Source organism: Thalassophryne amazonica, chromosome 11, assembly GCF_902500255.1.
Source record: "Thalassophryne amazonica chromosome 11, fThaAma1.1, whole genome shotgun sequence".
Classification (NCBI taxonomy): domain Eukaryota; kingdom Metazoa; phylum Chordata; class Actinopteri; order Batrachoidiformes; family Batrachoididae; genus Thalassophryne; species Thalassophryne amazonica.
In genome coordinates, this window is record NC_047113.1 from 77,167,633 (window position 1) to 77,189,701 (window position 22,069).

At 43.0% G+C, this 22,069-nt stretch overlaps 1 protein-coding gene across 3 annotated transcripts in view; it reads right to left on the reverse strand.

The window, feature by feature from the left end:
* LOC117520887 (TBC1 domain family member 9B) overlaps positions 1–20,894 on the reverse strand; it is a 68,255-nt gene extending 47,361 nt beyond the window's left edge. For 2 of the 3 annotated variants that reach the window (XM_034182225.1, XM_034182224.1), the window contains exons 1-9: positions 20,662–20,890; positions 15,680–15,790; positions 15,250–15,368; positions 14,951–15,182; positions 11,420–11,678; positions 11,002–11,209; positions 9,732–9,929; positions 7,020–7,166; positions 6,749–6,899 (exon numbers count right to left, since the gene is read on the reverse strand). In XM_034182225.1, coding sequence (XP_034038116.1) covers positions 6,749–6,899; positions 7,020–7,166; positions 9,732–9,929; positions 11,002–11,209; positions 11,420–11,678; positions 14,951–15,182; positions 15,250–15,368; positions 15,680–15,790; positions 20,662–20,779 — 1,543 coding nt within the window. In that variant the 5' untranslated portion in view covers positions 20,780–20,890. Of the gene's footprint in view, positions 1–6,748; positions 6,900–7,019; positions 7,167–9,731; positions 9,930–11,001; positions 11,210–11,419; positions 11,679–14,950; positions 15,183–15,249; positions 15,369–15,679; positions 15,791–20,661 lie in introns of all 3 variants that reach the window. The other variant, XR_004563805.1, reaches the window with a different exon arrangement.
* Positions 20,895–22,069: the final 1,175 nt, after the last annotated feature.

The following is a 22,069-nucleotide window of genomic DNA, read 5'->3' on the forward strand; positions in this document are numbered from 1 at the left end:
ATGCAGAAGGGAGAATGGTATGTGTTCATGCTATGGTAGAGTGGGTAAAGTTAATACTTTGTAACATTTATGGGCCAAATAAAGAAGACCCTCACTTTTTTCATGAGATAAATAGAGTTTTGGGAGATACGGAGGGACAAATAATATTAGCAGGTGATATGAATGAAGTGATGGATCCTATTCTGGATAAGATTCATCTAAAGATTCACTTAGCTCTAAGGGAAGAGACACAGTTCATATGTTAGAAGATATGGGCCTAATTGGGCCCAAGCGCCTTGGGGCAACTGTTTGTTGTGATTTGGCGCTATATAAATAAAATTGATTTGATTTAATTGATGTATGGAGGCTGGTTAATCCTTCTAAAAGAGAATACACATTCTATTCTCATTGTCATAAATCCTATTCTAGGATCATCTGTTTCTAATTTCAAAACTCTTGTTAACTAATGCAATAAACTGTGACATAAAGAACACTGCACTTACTGACCACGCAGCTGTTGAACTCTGCATTAAAATTAGGACTGGTAAGAGGTTCAAGGTGGAGAATTAATGTCTCATTATTACAAGATAAAGCTTTTAAGGAGTTGCTGGGTGAGGACCTTAAGCACTTTTTTGAAATAAATATTGGGAGTATGAAGTATATTCAAAGTGTTTGGGAGGCCTCTAAGGCTTATGTGAGGGGTAAATTGATAGCATATGCTACAAAAAAGAAAACGGGAAGTGTTCTTAGGATTCAAGATTTGGAAAGGGAAATTAAATTGAAAGAAAATAATTTGTCTGTGTACTATAATGAATCACTTTACCAAGACATTTGTGGGCTTAAATTTCAGCTAAATTAAATTTATAATAAGAAAGTGGAATATTTGTTGTTCAGGTTAAAAGCTACATTTTATGAGGGAAGGGGAAAAAACTGGGAAAGTATTGGCAAGACAAGTTAAAAAGGAGGATTCTTCAAATACTACTCCTGCCATTAAATAAGGTAACTCTTTGGTGACTTCAGCAAGAGACAAAAATAGTGTGTTCAGGCAATATTATGAAACACTATATACGTCGACAATGTCTGATGAGGAGAACCAGAGAGAGTGTGAACACTTCTTCTCCAAACTCAGTCTACCTAGGTTACTTCAGGAACATGCGGAATGGTTAGAAGCGCCAATAACAGAAGTGGAAATTAGAAAGGCGACCTCTGTAATGAAGGCTGGAAAATCCCCTGGTTATGATGGTATTCCTGCAGAGTATTATAAAGAGTGTATAGATATTCTTGCCCCTATTTTGCAGAAAGTGTATCAAGAGGCTTTTGAGAGAGGCCAAATTCCTCCCACATTTAATGAAGCATTAATCTCTCTGATTCCAAAAAAAGATAGGGATAGTACAGACCCATTAAATTATAGGCCGATCAGCTTGTTGAATTTGGATTGTAAGATACTCACTAAGATGATGGCCTTGCACTTCCAACGAGTCCTTCCCAGTATTATACATCCAAATCAGACAGGATTTATGATGATTATGAAACCATTCTTCATCCGATAACATTTGGAAACTGTTGCACCTCACGTGGTTGAGTCAGTCAAAAGATGAGCCTGTAGCTGCTCCCTCCTTAGATGCGGAGAAGGCATTTGATAAAGTTGAATGGAGCTTTCTTTTCTCAGCTTTGTCAAACTTTGGCTTTGGACCACAATTTATTAATTGGATTAAAATACTATATAAAGATCCAAAGGCTGTAGTTATAACCAATGGGATTACTTCACTTTCTTTCGTCTATCACGTGGGACCCGACAAGGGTGTTCTCTCAGCTTTTTGTTGTTTATTATTTTTATAGACACTTTAGCAGTGACTATTAGAACAAATAAACATATCAAAGGGATATTCAGGGGTCAACAAGAACACAAACTGCTTCTTTACCCAGATGATATTTTAGCACTTATTAATCCACTTTCATCTTCACCACATTTAATGGACACCATAGAGTCATATTCAAAAGTTTCGGGTTACACAATTAATTGGACTAAGTCTGAGGCCATGCCATTGTCGGGTCTTTGTTAGTCACATATGGTGGAAAAATTCAAATTTAAATGGACACCTAAAGGCATGAAATATTTGGGTATTACATTATGTCAAGATTTGGAGGAATTACCCTTCTAAATCTCAACCTAGTGTTGTCAAAAATTAAAACAAATTTTGAAAAATGGGAAACACTGAAGCTGACATTGTGGGACAAGATTAATATTATTAAAATGATTACAGCCCCTCAGTTTAAGTATATGGTTATGATGTTATCTATTAAATCCCATTGGATATTTTTAAAAGGTATGAAAAATTGATTAAACAGTTCTTGTGAGCGAGAATAAAACAAGATAAATTATACAGTGGGACAAAAAAGTATTTAGTCAGCCCTTGATTGTGCAAGTTCTCCTACTTAGAAAGATGAGAGAGGTCTGTAATTTTCAACACAGGTACACTTCAATTATGAGAGACAACATGAAAAAAAAAAATCCATAAAATCACATTGTAGGATTTTTACAGAATTTATTTGTAAATTATGGTGGAAAATAAGTATTTGGTCACCCACAAACAAGCAAGATTTCTGGCTCTCACAGACCTGGAACTTCTTCTTTAAGAAGCTCTTCTGTCCTCCACCTGTTACCTGTATTAATGGCACCTGTTGGAACTCATTATCTGTATAAAAGACCCCTGTCCACAGCCTCAAACAGTCAGACTCCAAACTCAACCATGGCCAAGACCAAAGAGCTGTCAAAGGACACCAGGAAGAACATTGTAGATGTGCACCAGGCTGGGAAGAATGAATCTACAATACTCAAGCAGGTTGGTGTGAATAAATCAACTGTGGGAGCAACTGTAAGAAAATGGAAGACATACAAGACCATTGATAATCTCCCTTGATCTGGGGCTCCAAGCAAGATGTCATCCTGTGGGGTCAAAATGATCATGAAAACAGTGAACAAAACTCCCAGAACTACACGGACGGACCTGATGAATGACCTGTAGAGAGCTGGGACCAAAGTGACAAAGGCTACACACTACGCAGAGAGGGACTCAAATCCTGCAGTGCCAGGCGTGTCCCCCTGCTTAAGCCAGTACGTGTCCAGGCCTGTCTCAAGTTTGCCAGAGAGCATAAGGATGATCCAGAAGAGGATTTGAAGAATATCATGTAGTCAGATGAAACCAAAATAGAACATTTTGGTAAAAATTCAACTTGTCGTGTTTGGAGGAAGAAGAATGCTGAGCTGCATTCCAAGAACACCATACCTACTGTGAAGCATGGGGGTGGAAACATCATGCTTTGGGGCTGTTTTTCTGCAAAGGGGACAGGACGACTGATCCGTGTTAAGGGAAGAATGAACGTGGCCATGTATCGTGAGATTTTAAGCCAAAACCTCCTTCCATCAGTGAGAGCATTGAAGATGCAATGTGGTTGGGTCTTCCAGCATGACAACGATCCCGAACACACCGCTCGGGCAACCAAGGAGTGGCTCCGTAAAAAGCATTTCAAGGTCCTGGAGTGGCCAAGCCAGTCTCCAGACGTCAACTCCATAGAAAATTTGTTGAGGGAGTTGAAAGTCCGTGTTGCCCAGCAACAGCCCCAAAACATCACTGCTCTAGAGATCTGCATGGAAGAATGGGCCAAGATACCAACTACAGTGTGTGCAAACCTGGTGAAGACTTAGAGGAAACGTTTGACCTCTGTCATTGCCAACAAAGGTTATGTTACTAAGTATTGAGTTGAACTTTTATTATGGACCAAATACTTATTTTCCACCATAATTTACAAATAAATTCTTTAAAAATCCTACAGTGTGATTTTCTGGATTTTTTTCTCATTTTGTCTCTCACAGTTGAAGTGTACCTATGATGAAAATTACAGACCTCTCTCATCTTTCTAAGTAGGAAAACTTGCACAATCAGGGGCTGACTAAATACTTTTTTGGCCCACTGTATGCTCCTAGAGAGAAAGGCGGGCTGGGACTTCCGGATTCAAAACATTACTGGTTGTCATTTGAAATGGTAAATTAGTTAAATATTGGGAGGGGGTTGAGAATAAACAAGATTGGTTAAACACTGAAATAGATATCTGTTCACCATTTGATCCAAAACACAAACTGTCTCAAAAGATTGATACAACTAACCCGGTTCTTATACACTCTTGTGAGGTTTGGTCAAAGGCTCATAAAATATTAAAGCTTTCACATCATATTCAGAAGTATGCGTCTCTCTGGAACAACCCTGCTGTATGTATTGGTAAAACACCTGTGTTTTGGAGGCAGTGGCATTCATGTGGTATACGCATTATTGGAGATTTGTATAAAGATGGACAATTTAGGTCCTATGAGGATTTAACTCGTACATTTAAATTGGAAGGCAGAGCAAACTTCTGGAAATAGTTACAAATGAGACACTGTGTGACCTCTAAATTTAAACATGCTGTTGAGAATGATATTTTAGGTTATATTAAAATGCCACGTGATTGCCACACTGCCTCAGTTTTAGAAATTGTTTAATTATAGTTTAAGTGGTGAATCATCAAATATTTAACTTTTTTGGCAGCGGGATCTAAAAATAGAGTACACAAATGAAAACCGGTTAGACATCTTATCAGATAGTGGTAAATATGTGAAGGAGGCCAGAAGTAAATGTATACAATACAAGGTGTTGCATAGATATTATCATACTCCTACCAGACTGCACAGAATGAAACTAATGTCGGACAATTTGTGTTGGAAATGTAAAGATGACGTGGGGACATACTTACACTGTCTTTGGGAATGCTCGTTGGTTTCACCCTTTTGGATTAAAGTCTTGGAAGTTCTAAGTGACTGGTCTGGATCAGAAGTCCCTCAGACCCCAGAATTGTGTTTACTGGAAGACAGATCTCAAATGCGGAATGTTTCCAAAGGAGTCCTTTCAGTTGTTATGGTCGGTCTTGTGACAGCATCCAGAATTATCTTAAGACACTGGAAGACCACTGTGTGCCCTGAGATAAAGGACTGGATTAAATCAATGGCGGACACAGCCTCTTACGAGGCCATGCTCAACAACTTGAAAGGGGACAGAGACATTGAATGGAATAGCTTTTGGGACACTCTTAAAAGTGGTATACTTGCTTTTGAGGGTTTTTGTCTCCAGTTCATTGCAGATATTTGTTTTTATAACTGTCTTACTGTAACCTGTATTGTGTGGTTACCCTGAATGGGAAGAGAGAGGGAGGGGGGTGCACCAGCCTTTGTTTCTACTTATGTTTGTTTCTGTTTCTTCATATTTGTTTTGGTAAAGGTTTAAATCAATAAAAACTTAAATTACAAAAAAAAAAAAAAAAAAAAAAGTGTTTGTAAAACTTTTGCTATGTCGTTACAGTGCTGAGAAACAAAAATGTAGCAGGCTGACCCACCGCTCCATCCTCCTCCTCCCTCTGGTGGAGTGCACACAGGACACAGAGGAACAGATCCGGAGGAACAGAGCCAGAGGAACCTATAAAATTATTCACAGACAAGCCCCTCCTTACTCAACTGACCTAATTAAACTCTACGTACCGACCCGGGCTTTGCGTTCTCAGGGTGCAGGACTACTTTGTGTCCCAAGGGTGAATAAAAAGTCTGCGGGTCACACAGCTTTCTCTTATCGTGCCCCTGTTCTGTGGAATGATCTCCCTGCATCAACAGTCAGATTCTGTAGAAACTTTCAAGTCCAGACTTAAGACGCACTTATTTTCCCTTTCGTATGGCTAGCATACTGGCATAGTATGTTACTATGCTTTTTACTCTTAAATTCATTTTATTAGTAAACGGGGCGGGCCGCTGCCTCAACTGAAGTTTAGGGCTAGTGGCCGGTGTTCACCTTAGTATTTCTTCTGTTTTTCTTGTCGCTTAACGCTGACAAATTATACCTTATTTATAGTCTTTCTGCCGCCTGATTCTGTTTTTTTCTCTCTGAGGTGCCGCTCCATCCAGAAATGGGAGTGGGTGTCTTCTTCTGTAATGGTCATGAAATAGCCGGGATCTGTGGACCCAAACCCCACCCTTTCCCCTCCCCAGCGAGCCTCCCGTCTTGGACATCAGTATGGATTCCCAAAATTTCCTGTATATTTGTATTGTCAAGTGGGTCACTGCTTTAAATCTGGTCTGCTTGAGGTTTCTTCCTCAGAGGGAGTTTTTCCTTACCACTGTCGCCTGTGTTCTTGCTCCGGGGGTTGGTAAGGTTAGCCCTTACTTGTGTGAAGCGCCTTGAGGCAACTTTGTTGTGATGTGGCACTATACAAATGAAATAAATTGAAGTAATGACTTATAATTTGGTGTATAATTTTTTAAAACATACTGTTGACTGGTGTACGATACGCCATTTTATTATGTGGCTGCAATTCTACACACTCTGACTGGCTGATTTCCGGTCTGATATTTTTTTCCATATCAGACCAGTTACCATGACAATCGGTCAGAATGCGTACCACATTCCTTACAAACCAGAAAGCTGAAAACACGATTAGGAAGACCGAGTCGGACATGGAAAGCTTACCAGCTAACAGCCGGACCATCTGTTAGCAAGTTCTTCAAGGAGGTAAAGTGAACAGGTCTGACTACGAGCCCAAAACTGCCAACAGCTTTCATATTCGGGCGATACTGTAAGTTTGCATGTTTATATATACAGTAGCCTTATAATAAACAAATTATTAACCTCGCTTGCTCAGTTTTATCAACACTGGGTTCAAAAGTTGATAAATGGTCAAATGACTGAGGTACCTGAGAAGAGGAGCCACAGCTCCCCCCTGAGGCACTCAGGGATCCCACTGAGGACCAGTTCTCTTGTTCGGGAGGTTCTGTACATGCAGATACCGCGACCAAACTCGGAAAAATGGATGTTCCATGCTTCCTCCTTCATCTTCTCCTTTAACTGGAGGAAGAGAAGGATGGACAGAAGGAGAGAAAAAAGAAGGTCAACAGTGCAGTACTCCACACGAGTGTTTCACAGCAGTGCCGTATGTTTAAAGTAAAAGGTGGGATCAGAACTCACGGCTTTGGGGTGCTGGTCCTCTGGACCATCTTTGTGGAAGAGCTGCAGGAGACCCTGGTTTGCTGTGGGCAGACCAGCATGGTACTGGCGCCCCCTGTGGACAGACTCTGGCACTGTGGATGTGGAAGAGGAGATGCTGGAGGACACCTGAAAACACACAAACCATCCAAACTTTAAAAACAGTCCAATTTAATTTATTTACAAATCACCAAATCATAAGTCCTCTCAACGTGCAGCACACGAGTCAGGTTTTAGGGCTGCAGCTATTGATTATTTTAGTAATCTAGTATTCCATCTATTATTCTGGCGATTAATCGAGTAATTGGATAAAAAGTACTTTTGCATTTTTAAACATCAGCAGTCCAGGGCTCTCCCGAAGCCAATGTCAAATATAGTGTATCCCTTTCTGTTTTCCTGGGTAAGTATTTATTTTTTTACGTCTTTAAAAGTTTTGGATCTTTCCTGGTGCCAGGAGCTCAGCACTCCCCTGACACCGAACCGTAAGCGCAGGCAGTCAGTGTAATCCTCAGTCAGTCAGGCTGCATGTGAACGTGAGCACAGCCTGTGAAAAACTGCAGCTTTTCCACAAAAGTCACACTGATGAATCCGCTTTGCACTCTGTCGATGAAAACTCGACTTAAAGTGCACGTAGAGGGCCGAGTCTATTCGCCCGGCGGCTGGAGACGCAAAGCCGTGTCAGAATGTCGATTCGCCCAATCGTCGGCTGAATAAGGCACAAATAGCCTGTTTGCCCGAAAATCTTGACATTTTATTAAAATGGTGATGGCATGTGGCTTTCTGTTTTGTTCCCCCCCCAACTTGTAAAATTTAACCATTTTTAGGTTTAGGTTTTTTTGTTTGTTTTTAAGGTTGGTGGACTGCGTGAATGTTTTTTTTTTTATCCCTCTTTCTCTGTGATTCAGCAGATGTATTTCAGCTGGAGGTTGAACAACATGCAAGCCTCGCAGTCACTTTTTTTTTTTTTTGTGAAGCATTGTGCGTTGCCCAAAAAAGCAAAAATTAAAAAGCCAAACACACAGAAAAAAGAGTGGACTTCTGCTGAGAGGATCTTCTGTCAGAGGCTGTTTCTCCGTGTGGCCGGGGATGGAGCTGTGAGTCACCTGGTGTGAGGGAGTGCTGAGCCCCTCACACCAGGGAGAGAGAGACAGCAAACGACCACTGGGCGAACAGCAAACTGCGACTGTGGGTCCACAGTCACTCCCCATGTAGAGCGGAGAGCAGCCAGCAGATCAAACCGTGTCTTTTTTAAAAACAAACAGTGCTTTGCTTTAAATGCACAGTCAGTCTATTTCAGATGATCAGCGTGGACCCTCTTTCTCTTAAAAGGCTTTATTTTACTCTGTGTGACGTTGGAAAGCTGCAGCTTTTGGTGCTACATTGATTAGCTCTTACATGGCTTATGCGCAGGCTCTAGTCTTTTTCTTTTTTTTCTGGGGATGTTACAGCGACACACACAGGCCTGGCTTATGTACTACAACATTAAAGACAGATTCAAGGCACAGAATTTGCCGTTTCAGCCCTATCTGGTTTAAATCTTCCTCAGCCCATGAGTTAGGAAACTTTAACTTTGTGTTCGTCCAATATTGACTGAAAAATCACTCATTTGTAAGCTGGCGTTCTGCCAAAAATGCACCTGTGGAGCGTGATGTCACTGCCTCAGTGCGCACACACAGCGGAGCTCATGTGATCCATTAACAAGATATTAAATCAACCACAGACATACCTTAACAACTAGGAACTGTTTTATCAAGCTATAAAAACATTAAAAATAGTTACCTTAAGCTGTTCAAAATACATTCCACATGGAGCAGGAAAGAGGGTAAAAAGTGTCCAGATGAAACAGTCCTCTGTGATTCCAGAAGCAATTACAGGTGTTTTCAGCATCCAAGGTTTGGCAGAAAATGATTAATCGCTACAAAATAATTATTTTATATAGAGTCCAGCGCACAGAGCAGGTGGAATTGTGTGCGCAAGAGGGCAGCCGCTCCAAAAATAGCCTCTCAGGTCCTGCGTAGGTGCCAGGCACACGGATAATGGGCTTTTAGCAGCCTCGTAAGCACCACGCAAATGCCTCTAAGTTGTCGCAGTAACTCGTACACAAACTGCCCCATGCTGTTGTTGCTAAATTTTGAACTTCTTGAAATTAGCGCCACGCTCAGAGAGGAGCCTCGTTAACTGAAGATAATGCCTCTAAGAGCCACTCAGAGCCACGAAACTCCTACGATAGTTGAAGAAACCCTCTCGTAGCAAAGAAAACATGCTGCGTGGCTCATTATTCATCCTTCATTATTTGGTGGGACTCAGGCTTATGTGTGTGTGTTTATCTGTGTGCATATTTTGTGTGTGTGTGTGTGTGTGTGTGTGTGTGTGTGTGTGTGTGTGTGTGTGTGTGTGTGTGTGTGTGTGTGTGTTAGGGATGACAGGAAATGGGAAACAGAGCACTGTGGGCAGACATGCAGCAAAAATCTTCCAGCTTGGGAATCGAACCTGGGAACACACCTGAAGCCCTCAGGGAGCACAATGTTCTCAGGAAACACAAACATTCATGACAAAGACATCACATGAACACGAGCAGTTTGAGCCGAACATGAGTTAGCGTGATGCCAGAAGTTACAGAACTCGTTTGCTTGATGACACACTAGTGCCAATCAAAACTAGGGAGAGCATGAGGATTGGCTGTGTGTGACTCACAGAGTGGCCAATCAGAGACAGTGGACTCAGCTCGCTCCAGGTGCTGTCGGGGGTTCGCTGCAGGAAATCAGAGATCCGCTGGACCAGAAAATCTCTGTCTTTCAGGTTGGCAAACAAAAAGTTCATTTTGTTTTTTGTGCTGATGGACACGGGACACGGCAGCACACTGCTGCTGTCTGCCTTCTCCACTACGGTCACCTGTGAAGCAAAGCATGCTGGGTAAAATCTCTGTACACTGACATCAATAAGATTTTGGACTGAACATCAACAGGGCAGATTTTAAAAAAGATGTAATTTCAGTTGTTGAGCCATGTTGCTTCACCTTCAATCAACAGAAGGCTGCAAAAGAGCAGTCGGCACCAAACCACCGTCTGCGCCAAACCACCGTCTTCACCGAACTGGTGTCTACCCCAAACCACCATCTCCACCAAACCACCGCCTGCGCCTAACCGCCATCTTCACCGAACTGGTGTCTACCCCAAACCGCCGGCTGTGCCAAACCAGTGTCTGCCCTGAACCAATGTCTGCCCCTAACTGGTATCTGCGCCAACCTGGTGTCTGCACCAAACCACCCTCTGCCCCAAACTGGTGTCTGCCCCGAACCGCCGCCTTCGCCAAACCACGGCCTGCAATGATCCATCGTCTGCGCCAAACCGCCATCTACACCTAACCGCCGTCTGCGCCAAACAGCCATTTGCACTGAACCGATTTCTGCACCGAACCACCATCTGTGTAGAACCGCCATCTGTGCCGAACCACTTTCTTTGCTGAACCGCTTTCTTTGCCAAACCGCCAACTACGCCGAACTGCCTACTTCGCCAAACCAGCATCTGCGCCAAACCTCTTTCTTCACCAAACCGGCAACTGTCCCGAACCGCCCTCTGCACCAAACAGGCCTCTGTGCCAAACTTCCATCTATGTCAATCCGCTGTCTGCGCCAAACCGCTGTCTGTGCTAAACTAATGCCTTTGCCAAACCGGTGTCTGCACCAAACCAGCATCTGTGCTCGACTAACATGTGCCAAACCGGCATCTATGCTAATCTAACATCTGCCCTAAATCGTTGTCTGTGCCAAACCACCGTCTGCGCTAAACAAACATCTGCACTAAACTGACGTCCGCACCAAACTAATGTCCACGCCAAACTAACATCTGTGACAAACACGCGTCCGTGCCAAACTAGCATCCCCCCAAACTAACGTCTGTGGATAACATTAGGTCTGCGCCAAATGCACTAAACTGAGGTCTGTGCTGTGTATGTATGTACATGCCTCTCGTAGCGGGATGATCAGCTGACACAGGTCTTCATCTCTGCTGTTAAAACAGATGTAGTTATTGGAGATGAACAGCTGGCCAACAATGTGCATCTTAGCGAATGGCGCCCACAGGGTGCAGTCTGTGTGTCCGTCCAGACGCTCGTCCTGTGTCAGGCGGAACATTGCCCGGTACTGCTCATTTTTGGCCCGCGCATCCAGATCTCTGTGACACGGACAACACACAACTGTGACAATGAGTGGACAAAGGTAAAAACTGTGTATCGTGAAGCAACAGCAGACGGGCCTGAATATGTTCAACATTGTAGGATCTATTTTGTAAAACCATGAAGATGTGTCTGAGGCTAAAGCCTGGAAACAGAGACACTGCAGATCACAAGTTTAGAGGATCTTGTAAGCATCACTTTAGAGAGACCTCTTGAGTGCAGAGACGTTCTTCAGGGTCTTGCAGGGTTTAGGCAGCGAGTGGTCAGCGGCGAAGCCCTCGTTATCCAGAAGCTGTCGCATGGCGATGTTAGCCAACTGCTCCATCAGCTTGAAGGTGTCGTTGATGTTGAGAAACATGGAGAAGAAATGTTCTGTGTGACGTGTGGTGACACGAATACTCTCTGGAAACAGAAGAGTGGCATTCTTCTCTAGCTGGGTGACATCCATCCACTGGATCACTAAAGTGACTGAAAATGACAAACAATCTTTTCATGAAGGCTGAAAATATAAGAATTCAACATCACATAATCAAACAGGACTTGAGAGGATGAGTGTCTCTGCAGCTGAAGCTTCACATGGAGTCATTCTGGTCTGTTATCTATTAGTTCTGCATCAGTTCCTTACAAACTTAACAACTTCAAAAGAACGTGAGAACACACCTAGTGGATAAAATGACAGAACGCAGCAAAGAACAGTCAGATACTGCACACACTAACGAACAACAGTCCTCTGGCTGATCTCTTCTAGAACATTCTTAGGTCCTGACCTCAGATTGTCATTGCTGAACTTTATTTTTGATCCTGATCACACATCTACTGAAATAATCATCAACTGTGATTACAGGATCAAAACAATCAGGACCAAATATCAAAGGCTGGATCAGGACAAAAAGGAACCTTGCACAGGAGGTCATGCTTTCAGGTAGGATCAGGGGGTGGATCCTGACCTCTGAATTTGATTGATGAGCTAATCGGCAATCTTGATGACAGGATTAAATCCATCAGGATCATAAATATGAAGAATCAAAGGAAAAACCCACCCATTGGTTCAGATCTGTATCAAAAATTAAGCTTTTCGATAGAACTGAAATCAGTTCACGTCCTTATTGATATTCTGCAGACCAATGGCAGCGGTATTAACTACCAGGACAATGAAGGTCCAAGTTTTTAGGGTGCTGGTTCTTCCTGAGACTTGGGCTCCAACCAGTGACACAAAGGTGAGGACTGATGTCTTTGGTCCCAGGTCTCTGTGGAGGACCCTTGGGTCTCATTGGAATGATTTTGTGTCCAATGAACAGTTAGTGAGACTCAGATGAAGAGGAGGTGGGGAGGTGATGGTCTAGTGGTTAAGGCATTGGACTTGAGACCAGAAGATCCTCAGTTCAAATCCCAGCCTGACTGGAAAATCACAAACGACCCTTGGACAAGGGATTTAATCCCCTATTGCTCCCAGTGTGTAGTGAGTGCCTTGTATGGTGAATGTGAAGCATTATTTGTAAAGCACTTTGAGCATCTGATGGGAAAGCGCTATATAAATGCAGTCCATTTACCATTTAGGAGGATCACCGACACTGTGAGGGAACATCAGATACCAGATGTAGTCTATGTGGTGAGTTTTTTTTGAACATGATCCAGGACACAGATGAGGACCCCACCCCAGCAGCATGTTCCTCACTAAATCAGAGACTTCGATTTTCCCCATCCTGCAAATACTAGCGTCAACAAACAAACAACAAACACCTCTGACTAGGTGTCTCTGGATCTCAAAGGCCAATGACCCAGAGACATGAACATCACTGCTGAGATCAATGAACGTCTCTACAGGTTCAATACTTTCACCACAAACAGATACACTTCTGATGGATAAGTCCAGGAAGTCATTCAACGTCTGGACCTTAGTCTAGATCCAGAACAATCACAAATCCAGACTCTCCTCGCAAACTGCTGCCATCAGAGTATCCAATGATTGTGCAAAGATCACAGCATCATCCGCAAAGTCACAGTCAGTGAACTTTTCTCACTAACAAAAACACCTAAAGGTCCTGTCACACCTTGACAATTTAACCTGCATATGCTGACCGTATTAAAAACTCTGGCACACGCTGTCACACCTCTAATAAATTCATGCAGCTGTCACACCTTGATGATTAACCAGCATATGCCGACAGCCCCGTTTTCACCCAGTGGTTCTAGTCAGTACTGCACAGTGTGGTGTGCATCAGAAACAGAGTATTTTAACATTATTTTATTGTTTTTTTTTTTTTTTTTTTTCATTTTTTATCTTGGTGGACCATTTTCATTGTGTACAGAATGCTGATGAGTGGACTTTCTGTGGGAAACACTGCGGTGAATGAATGGAGTGGTGGATCTTTAAATGTTTAAAGTGCCGGCTGCTTCCTGATCAGGTCATCACAGACCTAAATAATGAAATGCTGTGATGATTTAATCTTTTAAAGCGCCAGTCGACCACGATCGGGTATGATCTGAATGAAGAGCTGTGTGATCTGTCGGTGTGGTGATCACCGACAACGCAGGCGCTTTAAATGTTTAAACAGCGCATTAATCAGGCGTGACCACCCTGATCGATCGATCAGGTCATCTGATGATCACACCGACAGCGCTGGCGCTTTAAATGTTTAAATCATCACAGCACTTCTGTGTGATCAGAGCACGACATGGGCATCCTCTGAGAAACGCCCCTGCAGCAGAAAAACCACAGATGGACTTGCTTTAAAACGCTGCATTTCCAGTCACGAGTTAAAGAATTTCAGACGTCATTTTCAAAAATCAGGAGCTTTATGTGGATTCATGTCTGTCTGTGATGGTGAATTGGACTGAAATGAACAGGTCAGATTTACTACGCGTGTGAATAAACAGTCTGTCTGCATGAGGACCGCAGCTTTCAGCCAATCAGTGGCCAGCATTAACTGACATATTTTACACTTATGAGACAATTACAAGAAACATGTGCCAACAATTACATAACTTACCTCCAACTTATGTCCTGCATGTGCCGGACGTATGAGTCATATGCTGGCACTCCTTGGAAATTTTCAGTGTGCCCAAAATTGTCCAAGGAGCTCAGCGTATTCGGACATACATTAGCGAGCTCTAATGTGCTTCAGCTTGCTCTTAACTTATTGAAAACTTATGCTGAACTTATTAGACTTATGTCAGAGTTTTTTTTATATGGTTGGCATACGCTGGCTAAATCGTCAAGGTGTGACAGGGCCATAAAAGAAAAAGAAGCCCTATAAAGACCCCAAGGCCTGTAGGTGCCAGTGCATATCTCCAGATTCTGTAGCGTGAAGCGGAGGAGGGTCTACAGCTCCTCCTGGACAGGACACTAGTCCAATGCAGGTTACTTCTCTAACCAAGGCCAACACTCATTTTCACAGCTGGATGGACTGAAACAAGGACCTGTCCTGTCTGTGTCCTTCCTTGGATAAGAAACTTTTATCTTATACAAGGACACAGACGGGCAGTGTGACTGGGTATGGAACTAAGGTCCACATAGTAGGCCAGCTCTTTACCCACCCAGCAGCCGCTATATGACACTTTGAACCGTGACTGATAGTGAAAGTGGTGAACTGCAATGTCCCTGATGATGATGCAAAAAGAAAAAGTAAGAAAAGCAGAAAGGAAGACAGGCGGACATCTGTCCTGGTAGGGTCAGGTAAATACCTAATGTTGAATTTTTACGCAGACATCGCGTGACATTGTGACAGGATGTTTCGTACCCTCTTTGCCCAGCAGGAGCGAGTAGAAGCACAGGTGATTGACAGAAAGATAGAGCCAGCCTTGTCGTGGTACACGGCCCTTCCAGTAGCTGCAGGAATAATAATTCACCAGTTTCTCCTCCTCTGGCATCCTGAACAGCTTCCTCATCTTCAGCTCTGCCTCACGAAACTTCCAGCAGTCCTCCTCCTGCTCATCGATCTGCTTCAACTTGTTCTCCTCAGCGATTATGCCCTGCAACAAAGGCATGCAATTAAGCAGAAGAGGAGCAGCAGAAGGGGGTAGAAATGACCTTACCTACCGAGATTTTGCCCCTGACAAAGGTGACGACATCTTCATCACTGTCAAATATGGAGATGGTCTGTAGCAGATTGGATTCCAGCCAATCCCAGTGCTGCGTGATTTCCTTCCTGGATGACCCTGCAGGATGCCAACACAGCAGGTCATCAGTACCTGTGACTGGAAGAACTCTGTGCTGTGCAGCATTTGTCTATTGCACACCAGATTTACAGCTTCGTGATGGTGTGAAGTACAGGAACATTTTCTTACTCTGCTTTGGAAGCAAGTGCACATAAAACGTCTTTGCTTTTGCATAAACTAGAGACCAGCGGGACTCTCATTTACACAGGAGCAAGCACAGCGCTCTCATGATGTACACTATGCTGAAATAGTAAAATGGTGGACTGTTAACATGATCAGCGGTCCAGCAGAGTAGAGATCTGCAAACTCACCAGAGGCAATGTTCCAGTAGATCTGGGAGTCTGCAGTCTGCAGAAGGATCCTGTAAGGAGCCACTCTGGCACTAGAGTCCAGGACCACATCCAGAGTCCCAACCAGTAGGCCTGCACACAACAGACAAGTTTGTTTGGTAGAGAAGTGGTTGAACGAAACCACATCTGGAACACTTTTAATTTCCAGCACAGTTCAACAGGTCTGCAACAGGTCCAACTAGAACTTCACTGAAAGCAGGAGCCTCATTTATCAAGCACCTAGATGAACAGATTTGTGATTAAAACACATCAGTGAACATTTCTACGCAAAGAATGGATTTTATTGACTTGGAGTGAAGAAAATCAACTTTTGTGAAACAGAGATCGAGGCGTTTGTGTGGTCACTGCAGTGAGATGAAAAGTATGAAAAATAAAAACAATAAATGTGCCACGAGGTGACTATAACCTGTCCACCGATAATTTTGTTACCCAGCACAGGTAAAAAAAACACTCACTTCTGGTATTATTTTGTTCCTTGATTCAGACACCAAAGTCATTTGTGGACATAAGTTTAAGAAGCTTCAATATACTCACCACAACAGAAGCATAAAACTTCACAATTAATAGAATAAATAGACAATTATTTTTCGTAGATGTATTTTCCAAGGTGGTTACAGCCAGGGGTGGTAGTGGAGACAAGCTGCCACTACCTAAAAAGTGCTCCCATATGGCGTGCATCTCAAATAGCCACTGGTAACCAAGTGCAGCTCCTGGCCTGCTCGTGTGGCTTAGCTTCTAAAGCCCGGTGGAACTGCTTCTACTTACAGGAGATGGGGCGAAGGCGGGTCTATAGCACCTCAAACCAGTTGCTTGGGGGAGCTAGAACTTGTCAGCCTAGGAAGGCAGTTCATCTAGGAGAAGGAAACTCTAATCTCAAACCTCTGCTGCCTTGTGGCCATATCCAGTTTTGGACAAGACTTTCAGGAGAAAACGTTGAACAATCCAAAGTTGGAGTCCCCAAGGTGGTCTGTTGCTGACTTAAGCAAAAGGTAAATGGACTGCATTTATATAGCGCTTTTCCATCTGCATCAGACGCCCAAAGCACTTCACAAATAATGCCTCACATTCACCCCGATGTGAGGGTGCTGCCATAAAAGGTACTCACTACACACCGGGAGCAACTAGGGGATTAAAGACCTTGCCCAAAGGTCCTTAAACCTGGTACACATGACAGGATTTTAAAATTATCTTTAGGTTTCCCAAACCTGAGAGACCAAACACGTGAAGATAAAAAGTCATAGATCTGACAGGTTTGGTCGTACAGTGTGTGGTGTTCAGCCCCACGGTAAGGACAGCAACACCACACACAAACAGATTTCACACACGAACAATCCCAGCTCAGACAGGAAATCTCGCAAAATCTCTCGAGATTAAACGTGACTTCAGAGTAAACAAGCGGAGATACTTCGTGGAATATTTAAAAGAGAGGGGAAAAAAATACAAAAAGAAAAAGAAAAGGCCTTCTTTAAAGGAGTAGAAACAGCGCGACCAATGGACTTTCTGGTAAGTCAGAACAGCTGTTTTGATGTTATTTTCCGCTCAGTGCGTCTGTCACCTCACTTTCTGATTGGCTACATGTCACATTCAGCAGGCTGCATGTTCGTTTGTGGTCGAAGGACACCACACACGCTGCGATATCGGGCCAAGACAATACAACATGTTGAATATCCCCAATTTGCGATCGGAGCACCCCTGACATGCTTCAAAGTAGATCAGAGCACTCTTAACACACCACGCACAGGAGGAATATCTGATAAGATTATCTTTAGCATCATCACAATTGTCAGGGCGTCCTTAAGACTGTCGGAAGGGGAAGATCGGGTCCGATATCGGCCTAATTATCCTGCCACGTGAACCAGGCCATAGTGATTTTCCAGCGTACAAATTTAGTCACGTCCTCGTGATGCGAAGCAAGGCGGAGGTGTTGCTCTTATTTATGAATCTAGGTTTAGCTTATTAGCTGTTGGGGGTCACAAATATAACTCATTTGAGCATCTGATTCTCCACTCTGTCCACGATGCTATGTACTGCCAAGGTCAGAAGAATAAAATCAGCCGTATTACTTTATCACTGCATATAGGCACCTGGCCCATACTCTGAATACTTACATGAATTTGGTGAGTTCATCTCTAACTTGTCAACTAGTGCAGATAACATTCTGATTATTTGGTGACTTTAACATTCATATAAATAAGCCTTCTGATCCCCTCTGCAAATCATTTATGGAAATTGTGGATGCATGAGGATTTCGGCAATGCATTCAGAGGACTTGACGCACATTAGTGGAAATACCCTGGATTTGGTTCTCACACGTGGGATTGCTGTCACGAATATTGACATCATGCCTCTTGCATCAGTGGTCGCTGCCGTGTTTAGTGGACAACAACCTTATTTATCACTGTGGCGACGCATCAACTCCTCAACTATGACTGAACTCGAAGCTAGACTGCCTGACATCTTAGCTTCACGTTTGGAAAATCCCCAATCAGTAGAGAGTCTTGTGGATAGTTTAAACTCAGCACTCAAAACTACACTTGACAAGATTGCACCACCTTTGTTAAAACCATGCCCCCCAAAACACACTCACTTTGGTTAAGTGATTACTTGCATGACCTCAGGCAGAAGGCTAGAGGATTAGAACGGAAATGGTGTAGTTCCAAATTAGAAGTATTCCACCTCATGTGGCATGATGCTTTCTTAGAGTATAAGCATGCATTATTGGCTACAAAGCAGACCTATTACTCTGATTTGATCAACAAAAACAAGCATAACTCAAATTTCTTGTTCAATACGGTGGCAACACTTATTCATGGACAACCACCTGTAAGTCACTCTCCTTTTACAGCACAAGATTTCCTGGATTACTTTGAAAAGAAAATAGAAGACATTAGGTTAAACATTTCCCAGCATGCCTTAACCCAGCTACTACACCCTGCTATTGAGGTGGGTGCCATTACTGAGGTATTACCTAGATTTGCAGAATTTGATAGTATCTCACAAGGCATGCTGATGAAACTCATAACGTCAACAAAAAGCACAACCTGCTTATTTGATGCTATACCAGCAACTGTTTAAGGACCTGTGACTCACTCTTGGACCAACTCTGCTCGAAATTACTAATCTCTCATTAACTTCTGGACCTGTTCCTAAATGTTTCAAATCTGCAGTGATTAAATCATTACTTAAGAAATCTAATCTTGACCCTAGTGTATTGAAGAATTATAGGCCGATATCAAATCTATCATTTTGCTCTAAAATTCTGGAAAAAGTGGTTTCATGGCAGCTCGTGGACCACCTTACTGAGAATAATCTTTCTGAGCCACTGCAGTCTGCTTTTAGAAAACATCATTCCACAGACGCAGCTCTCACTAAAGTGGTGAATGATCTTCTGCTTGCAATGAATTAGGACACCACTACGGTTTTGGTCCTATTAGATCTCAGCGCTGTGTTTGATACCTTGGATCATCATATTCTACTCGATACCCTGGAGAATCATTTTAGGATTACTGGAAGTGCCCTTGCGTGGTTGACATCATACCTGTCTAGTCATTCTCACTGTGTTTTGTATAATAACACTACCTCTAACCTTAGTGACATCAAATCTAGGGTTCCACAGGGATCCGTCTTTTCTCCCTTTATATAGTACCCCTTGGGCACATACTGCGGCATTCTGGGATTTCCTTTCACTGCTATGCTGATGACACTCTACATGTCAATAACTGCTGGTAATCTCATCCACATAAAATCCTGAGAAGATTGCCTTGCATCAGTGAGAAGCTGGATGTCTAGCAACTTCCTGGTTTTAACTTTGTTCTAGGTTCTTGGTCCAGTGAAATTATCAATCTGACCTGCTAACGTTTAGGCTAGGCTCGTGTGCCATACACCATAATGACAAAGTGAGGAACCTTGAGGTAATTTTTCATCCTACATTGTCCTTTGACAACGTAGGATCGTAACGTAGGAGATATTACAAGGACTGCTTTCTTCTACCTACTAAATAAAGCGATGATTCGTCCTATCCTGTCTATGGCTGAATCCTACGAAAGGCTCATTAAAAGCCTACTAACGAGTCTTTCATAGTCTTTCTCAATAAATCACTTGACAGAGAACTGTGTGGTTTCTGACAAACATGACTACTGACGAACAAAGAGCAACATCCTCTGAAGAACGGGGTGACGAGCTAAGATGTGCAACACAACTCCAGGCTTCAAAACTAACCCCAACACAACCTCAACCAACCCCAAGCTCCAGAACCAACCCCAGGCATCAGAACCCCAATACCCCCTCAACCAACCCCCAGGCTCCAGAACTAACCCAAACACCCCCTCAACCAAACCCCAGGCATCAGAGCTAACCCCAACACCCCCTCAATCAACCCCAGGCATCAGAACTAACCCCAGCACACCCTCAACCAACCTTAGGCTCCAGAACTAACCCCAACACCCCCTCAACCAACCCCAGGCACAAGAAATAACCATAAGTATGTCTGTAAAACAGCCGCCTGTCTTATTCTTACCATAGCTTCAATATGGTCATTTTTAACTGACAGCAAAGGTTTCATTTACTTATTTGTATAAATAATAAGAAAGCTAAAATAGACGACAGCAGCAATCACTGAACTATGCATAATTTTAAGCTTGAACGCGAGTTACTAAGTTATTTTAGGTATTATTTCATGAAATACACACAGGACACTTCAGGTATTTACCTTGTAAAGTTTTTTGGCCGAACATAAACTATGTGCAATCCGTTGTATTAATTTAATGGCTTATTATTTGTCTTTTATTTCGGGGGGAGGGGGGGGGGCTGCGGCTGAACGAACACCCCGTGGGGGCGCTCCTGCTTCTTGGGTTGACGGATTGTTGTTTCGATCACTGAAGGCTGTAAATGTGAATCAAACGGAGGTCGTGATCGGTTTCAGCGGATCCGAATCAGCGGCTTACCGGACAGTCCTCCACCGCGGCCGTGGCCCCTCCTCCTCTGCAGGATGAAGAACGGGTTGGCCCGTTCGGACACCCAGAGCGGGCCGGCCAGCAGAACCTCCTCCGGCTCAAGCCACATCTCCCGGAGCAGCAGCTCAACGAACTAAGCAGAACCGGACTGACCCGAGTTCGACTTCTTCCCAACACGGACCAAACTGCTGCTTCCTGGCGTAACAACACACCCCCTCATCACGTGTCTGTAACGTCACAGTTCTTCTGTTGACAGGAAAATCCTCCGGTGGAGGACTCAGAACCAGAGGAGGAAGGATTTTTTTTTTTTTAGATTTTAAACAAATTTTATTGGAATTTACAAGAAACATTTGGCGAATTACAGCGACTGAACAAACATAAAGGCAACAGGCAAGCTTGAAGATGGGAATTACAGAGAAAGTGTTTAAGAAGTAATTCACCATGTCATTTAGGTCCTTCAAAAGTTTTTTTTTAGTAAATGCTTCGGTGGAGCATGAGCATGACTAAAACCTTTCAGCTTCTGGGGGCTCCCCGCCTTTTATTTTATTTACTTATTTATTTGTTTATTTATTTATTTTACCTTTCAGCTTCTGGGGAAGCTCCGCCCCCAGACCCTTCCCCTTTTTAAGCATTTTCTTTTTTTTGCCTACAATATGGCCAAATTATCATATTGCAATATTGTCATATCAATATGATATACGATATGACTATGATTTGACACAAAGTGCAGCAACAGTGAAAATTAAACATTCTTAAACAAAACAGTAATAATACCACACTCATTTTGCACTCATCATAAGGTTAGGATACTGTGCCCTCCAAAAGTATTGGAACACTTGGTATTTCACACATATTACGTAAGAAAGATGAAAAAAGAAAATAATGTTACCAGACTGTAGATACGCAGACAGAGTCAGCAATATAGTTTATATTTATTTGCACTCAAAATAAACAGATCACATTCCTGCTTCAACTGCGCCACCGTGAGGACACTTTGTGAACAACCTAATTACAAAGCCACCAGTGTCGACAACAAACGAACCAATGCGCCGATGACTGGGTGACAAAAAGTTTACCTCGGCAGTGCAGGTTTAGGGAAGTGACTAAAACAATAAAAACAGATAAAAACAAACAAAAATAAACTAGTTAGTCCGTCCTTACAAACACTAATTCTGACATCAACAGGCTAAAATTCTAGAACGCAGCTACAAGGACACCAGAAAACAATGTATCGCTGTGCGTCGAATTGCCACACACACACATACAAGTCTCGCTTGTCACTGCATCTGTTTTTCAGCAACGCGAAACGTCGATTTAAATGAACCCAAACAATTTTTTTGTATCAACACAAAACATGGACCAAGGTAACAAACACCGGTGTCACCAGCCGCGAATTTAC